The 6,499-nt window shown below is 43.2% G+C and overlaps 1 protein-coding gene across 1 annotated transcript in view; it reads left to right on the top strand.

The window, feature by feature from the left end:
• gal3st4 (galactose-3-O-sulfotransferase 4) overlaps positions 1-6,236 on the top strand; it is a 17,987-nt gene extending 11,751 nt beyond the window's left edge. Inside the window, exons 2-4 of the mRNA XM_024287493.2 lie at positions 1,829-1,945; positions 3,820-4,120; positions 4,910-6,236. Coding sequence (XP_024143261.1) covers positions 1,829-1,945; positions 3,820-4,120; positions 4,910-5,974 — 1,483 coding nt within the window. The 3' untranslated portion in view covers positions 5,975-6,236. The remainder of the gene's footprint in view (positions 1-1,828; positions 1,946-3,819; positions 4,121-4,909) is intronic.
• The last annotated feature ends 263 nt before the right edge of the window (positions 6,237-6,499 follow it).

Genomic DNA, 6,499 nt, shown 5'->3' with positions numbered 1-6,499 from the left:
CATAAGAGTTATGGAAAAATAGAGTCTATCTCCGAATTCCCTCCTACTCACTACATAGAGTTCACCATTTTCTAGTTCTGCCCAAATCTGCTAAATCCAAAATCTGGTACAATAGAAATTGCCCAGAAGTCTTTGCAATAAACTGGCGTGCATTGATGCTCACCAAGATCTTTTCAAAGTGACGAAGACCAGATACCTTACTGATGACATCAAGTGTAGGCGTATGAGGTGGCTGGGGCATGTCCTTCGCATGGAGCCGGATCGCACCGCCAAAGTAGCCCTAAGGTGGACGCCTCCAGGAAAGAGAAAACCTGGGAGACCCAGAACAACATGGCGCCGCACAATAACATCAGAACTTGCGGAAAATCAGCTCACCCTAGGAGAAGCACAACACAGGGCTAGGGATAAGCTGTGGTGGAAGCAGTTTGTGGCGGCCTTATGTCCCACAGGGGACGAAGAGAAATAATAAATATAATAATAATTGATGCTCACTAGATTAGTGAATATAGACCACGATGCATTGCGGTTGAACAATTTTGAACAAAAAAACGTGTTAAAATGTAATATTTGAATAAACCATCCACATTTTCACCATCAGAACACAGTGGAGTCTTAAATAAAAGTCGTGAAATGTCCGTATTGATTGGATTTTGACTTTGTGAAATCGGTGACGTCATATCCAGCGTTTGGAAAACCGAAAGCAAAGTAGTGAGAATGGTGTCGGAATTGCAGGGAACTATATAGTCCCCCACAATATAGTTTTCTTTAGTAGTTAGGGGTTAGGGAGGGATGTTGGTCTTCAAATTCCTAAGGCACTAGCAGTCGCCAGTCATCTACGTTAGCGCCTAGCTGCTAGCAGTCTGAAAGTACATAAAAACATTGGTTTTATAACTCTAAAAAATCATGCAAAAAGAAGAAGTCATTACTTACATTTAAATGTAAACTTCAGAGCGTACCATGTGCAGAAATGTGTTTCTCCTCCTAGCATGACAAAGTGGAGGGACACTCAGTCCTTTTGGCTACCCGTTAAAAAACCAATTTAGGACACGCCTGCTGCTCCACATGCCCCTACAGTTGGAGGGGTAGAATTTGGATTGGGCCAAAGACGGACTTCTGCTGGATTCATTTAAGATCATTTCACTAGTTTAGAAACTCCTTATCCACTGAAATAAAAACTATTTTATTGATTAAAAGATGGATTTAACTCTTTCCAGAATCCTCTGATGTGGATCTTTGATGTGTTTTTTTAGCTTTATGTTAAAATCTTTTTGATGATCCATCCTTTAAATCCCAGTATGACTCATTGATGAGATGGCCTTCAATTGAGAGCAAAAGGCGCCAGGAAAGAACTCGTTTTTACATCAGATGTCCAATAAGAACTGTATGAAAGCGTCTTCACAGCAATAAAAAAAACTGTCTGCTCTTTGAAAGAAGCAGGGTGTTGTTTGCAGAGTAACCAGCCTTCAGCAATAATCTTTATTTACAACCCACTGTTTGTCAGAGGTCAGTGAACTGACAGCAGGGATGCTAAATCTAGAAGCGCTGAATCACAGTGTCCTTTATCTTCATCTTCTTTCCTCCCACTGATGATGCTTTTTTTACATTTCTGTGGTGACTCATCCTTGTTTTAACCTCCGTCCTCACCCTCTCCTCCTTCTTCTCTGCTCCGTCTTTTACATTTTTTTCTTTAGGTTTAAAATCTGTAGTTAATCTTTAAAAATATATATATTTTTTTCATATTACTATGTCTTCAGCTTTGATTCCAGTCCTCCGTGAACTTCCCTCTTCCTTTCATCTTGGTGTCATCCTCCTCTTCCTCTCTTCCCAGGATCTTGCGATGGCTGGTGTGCGGCCGCGTGGGTCCGTTATGGATGTGGAAAGCCCTGCTGCTGTTTGTGGCCATTGTTTTTGCCGGACAGCTCCTGGGGGTCATCTTCAACAGGAGGTCAGGGTTTATACATGTATATAAATGCATTTTTCTGCATCATATTACATGACGGTTTCATCATCAAAGTGAATTAGCAGAACCACTTTAGCATTGACAAACGTTGATGGTCTGACCTGAAAGAAATGGTTAAATAGGACATAAATTGACATTTGATTAAATGCTAATAAAAGCAAAATCTATCTTTTATTATCAAGGCATGCTTTAAAGTACTAAAATATGTCTTAAATTGAACACGAAAATATAAATAATATATTTTCAGATTTTTTCTTATACTGTTAGTTTAAACCAAAAAACTTTTAAAGAGCTTATATAATAAAAAAAATCAACTTTTTGAGGTTTCAAGTGCATTATACTGTTCATTCCTCACTATAAAGAGCCTCAAAGCGATATTTTGATCCATGAATGCATTTCTGAGTAATCCTGTGTTCTGAGCACCAGCCCCTTCCAACTCACAAAAACAAGCGGGTTCTCACATTGTGACATCATAAAGTGAGGAAGAGTCTCTGCGGTTACGTCATGAAATGGGCGGCGCCCATAAAGAGCAAAAGGAGGAGCCTCAGAGATCAAATCGTCTTACTTCCAAGTAGAAAAAGATTTCACAAAATTAACTAATATTTCATTCAAAAATGGTTCTTAAGTGTGGCAAAGGTAATATTTAGACTGAGCGGTCTGGTACTATTGGTACGGTATTTTGAGCAATTCCATTGTAAAATTGACCTATTAAACCAGGGGTGTCACACATCCGGCCCGTGGCCCAGTCATGAAGGGAAAAAAATAAAAGGATTTTGGAGATTAAAAAAAAGCAAATTTCTAGCGCATACCTGTGGCAGGTTATGATTATATAAAGAAATGGGGGCAATGCGCAATTCAGCCACTAGGAGGAGCAAAGCAAAAACAATACCAGCATAACAAGAAATCAAGAAATTAACAGCATTTCTTTGCAGCCTCACCGCTATTAAGTTGCTATAAAACTTTTCAGGTGTGATATCACATTACCAAAATATCGTTAGGAAAAAGAAAATAATAATAATGGCTGTAATGATAATGAGTGATTAGGCTATTAGTTAAAAATACTGACACACTAGCGGTCAACACCACGCAAAACAAGCGGTTCAGTAGAAAGGCCGCTTAACTGAGTGGAAGCGTTCACCAGAATTAACTAGACAGTACTGTACCACTCTTACCGGACCGGACCGCTCAGTGGAAACGAGGTTTATGATTTAGTGCTGCCACAAATGATTCCTTTAATAGTCGACTAATCACTGATTATTTTTGCTCACTTAGTTGGTTCATATATAAACTGAATGTAAAACGCACATCTTAAGCATTTAAGCTATATGCTAAGTAAAAGTAAAGACAATTAAGACTATAGTAATTAAATCTTTAATGAATCATGCAACTTCTTTCATTTGTTTCTGACATTAAAACAAGACTTACATGAAATGAGTTTGGTCTCACTGACTCAAAAAGAACAAAATTGCATTTGGTTTGTCTTCAGCTTCACTTCATTCTGACTATAGAATTCCAAACTACTTGATGCTCTTGTTCGTAGACAGGAAAGACTGATTTGATCTCTTTTCAGATGATAGTTTAGATTCATGGGGCAGATCCATTTTGATTTATGCTTCAAAAGCTGATTTTCAGCAGATTTCCTATATCTGATGGGATGTCTACATTTGTGTTTATTCTAAGCTGAATGCTGCCCTGAGGTTCCAGACGTTTCCACATTCCTGTTTTTCAGAGATGTTTTCACAGGAAACTAACTTATCTGATCTAACATTATATTTAGCTCAGAGTCCCTTCGCTGTAAAACACTTAAAGTGAAAAATGGAAAGTAATTGGTTCTTCTATTCCTTTGGGATGTTTTCCAGCGGAGTGCAGCCAGCTGTGCACTCCATCTTCTCATCCCCTGACGCTCAGGGCTCTTCGCTGGGTTCCTGTCAGCCCCACAACCACATCATGTTCCTGAAGACCCACAAGACGGCCAGCAGCACGGTGCTCAACATGCTGTACCGCTTCGGAGAAGAGCACAGCCTCCGCTTCGCCCTGCCGCTGGGCTACCAGCTGGGATACCCGCTGCCCTTCAACGCCCACAGAGTCAAGGGTTATCGGGGTCCCAGAGTGGTGGAGTTCCACATCATGGGCAACCACATGAGGTTTAATAAGATGGAGGTGAGTTAGCCAAGACAAGGTTATCCGGACCATCCTACACCTGCGACTCTGATCACCGAGTGTTTCAAGGAGCAATTCTCCAAACCTTTGTGGTCATTTTAATGACAACAGTTGTGTAGCATGTGAGAAATACATTGTAAGTGTGATATAGTTGTAATAAAGGCAATCTTTATTATAACAGACTTCCATTTTGTTTTTTACACCACTATCCCTCTTGTAAACAATTATAAACAACATCAGCTCAAGAGTACTGTAATTAAAAACATCAAAAACAGTAGGAACACTTTTCTGAGCAATTCTTAAAAAACATTGACCACAAACTTTTTATTTTATCTTAACAGCTAGACAGTATGAAACTTATTGGTTAATTTGATCATTTTTAAGACTGGCAGAAAAGAAATAGAGAAAAGAATCTAAGAAGGAGGAGATGAAACACAGCGGAGGAATTCAACCATTTAGAATTTACTTTGAAATAAACTTTAGTTTCATCATCTTGACAAAAACATGCAGGAAGAGTGGAACTTTCCCTCTGAAATGATGCTTCGTTTATTTTCTCGTGCCGCCCTCAGCGAGAGATGAGCGCAGTCGCTGCACACACTGGAGCTGTTACCATGACAACACGACGCACCGTTTTAAATAGTCTGGGTTTTTGTTTAACGACTTAAACTTAAACACATAACAGGACTGAAGTTGTAATAATTGATTTATTTGTTCATCCAGATTTCCTTGTTCTATCTAGCAGTTGGACTGCTTCAGGTTGATGTTTTCTGCTTTGTCTCTCGGTTGCAGGTGGAGAAGGTGATGCCTGCAGACACCTTCTACTTCTCCATCATCAGGGATCCGGTGGCTCTGACCGAATCCTCCTTCGCCTATTACAAAGAAGTAGCTCCTGCCTTTAGGAAAGCCAAAGGGTTGGGGGAGTTTGCGGACGACCCCAACAGATACTACGACCCCCGCCTCCGCAACAACCAGTACGCCCGCAACCTCCTGTGGTTCGACTTCGGCTTGGACCACAATGCTAACTTCTCTGTGGCGCTGGCTCAGCGCGGAGAGGACCTGATCCGCCGGACCTTTAAGCTGATTCTGATATCGGAGTACTTTGACCAGTCCATGATTCTGCTGAGGCATGCCCTCTGCTGGCCACTGGACGCCGTGGTCTCGTTCAGCCTTAACGCTCGCCAACAGAAGCCCATCGTTGGAGGAGTGAGCGGAATCTGGATGGGCAAAGCGGCAGCGGCGGCTGGCGTCGGAGGTGGACGCTCACAAGCCAGGATGCCGCCCAACCTGTCGCTGACTGAGGATCAGCGGGAGAAGCTGCGGCAGTGGAATGCCTTAGATTGGTACCTGTACAAAGCCTTCAACCGGACCTTCTGGGAGGAAATCGATAGATTCGGCCGCAAGCAGATGGAGCGAGAAGTTGCGCTCCTCAGGATGAGGAGGGAACATCTCGCCAGGGTTTGCCTCAGAGACGGCGGGAAGCCTGTGGAGGCTCACCGAATCCGGGATAAGAATATCCGGCCCTTCCAAAGTGGATTTGTTAGAATTCTGGGGTATGAGCTCCAGCCCGGGCTGGACAATGCCACCAGAATGTCCTGTCTGAGGATGATCAGGCCTGAGATCCAATACAAAGACCTGCTCGACTCTAAACAGTTTCCACAGGTCCCGCCCATCCAAGCCCCCCAGAACCCGATGCTGTTAGCAGCAGGCGCGGGATCTTTTCTGAGACCAGAGTCTAGTAAAAGAGAGATTGGCGGGAGGACTATAGAGGAGGGCAGCAAAGACTGGGACGGTAGCCGTTTAGTCCAGAGGAACCAGACTGTGGTTCGAGGGTCAGGGACAGGACGCTCTCCATAGTGTGTTTTGTATCTCTTTGTGAAACTTTTGGAGGTTCGTTTACACCGGAGAAACGCCCAGCTTCTCCTTTGCACTTCCAAGTTTTCCTAATAACCCCCAGCTTTAGTTGGTGGTGAGATGTTTTCCAACCTAATCGAAGAAGAAGAATGGTAAATGGTAAATGGCGTATACTTGTATAGCGCTTTCTACCCTCCTTCGAGGGCCCAAAGCGCTTCACAGTCACAGACCCATTCACCCATTCACACACACATCCACACACTGGTGGTGGCTCCGCTGCAGAACACTGGCGCCAACCTCCCACCAGAGGGAATTTGGGGTTCAGTGTCTTGCCCAAGGACACTTTGACACATGGGCGGGCAAGGCGGAGTCGAACCCGCTCACTTCTGATCAGGAGTCGACCGCCGGGGCGGCCGTGGTGCAGTGGTGGCCCCGGCCGTGGTGCAGTGGTGAAGAAGAAGAAGAAGAAGAAGAAGTGTCCAGTTCCTTAACAGATTACTGCAGGTCAAACGATTGAACTTCTCTAGA

Source organism: Oryzias melastigma, linkage group LG18 (assembly GCF_002922805.2).
Source record: "Oryzias melastigma strain HK-1 linkage group LG18, ASM292280v2, whole genome shotgun sequence".
Taxonomy (NCBI): Eukaryota; Metazoa; Chordata; class Actinopteri; order Beloniformes; family Adrianichthyidae; genus Oryzias; species Oryzias melastigma.
Note: the sequence above shows the minus strand (reverse complement) of the source record. Positions and strands in the feature narration are given on the sequence as shown.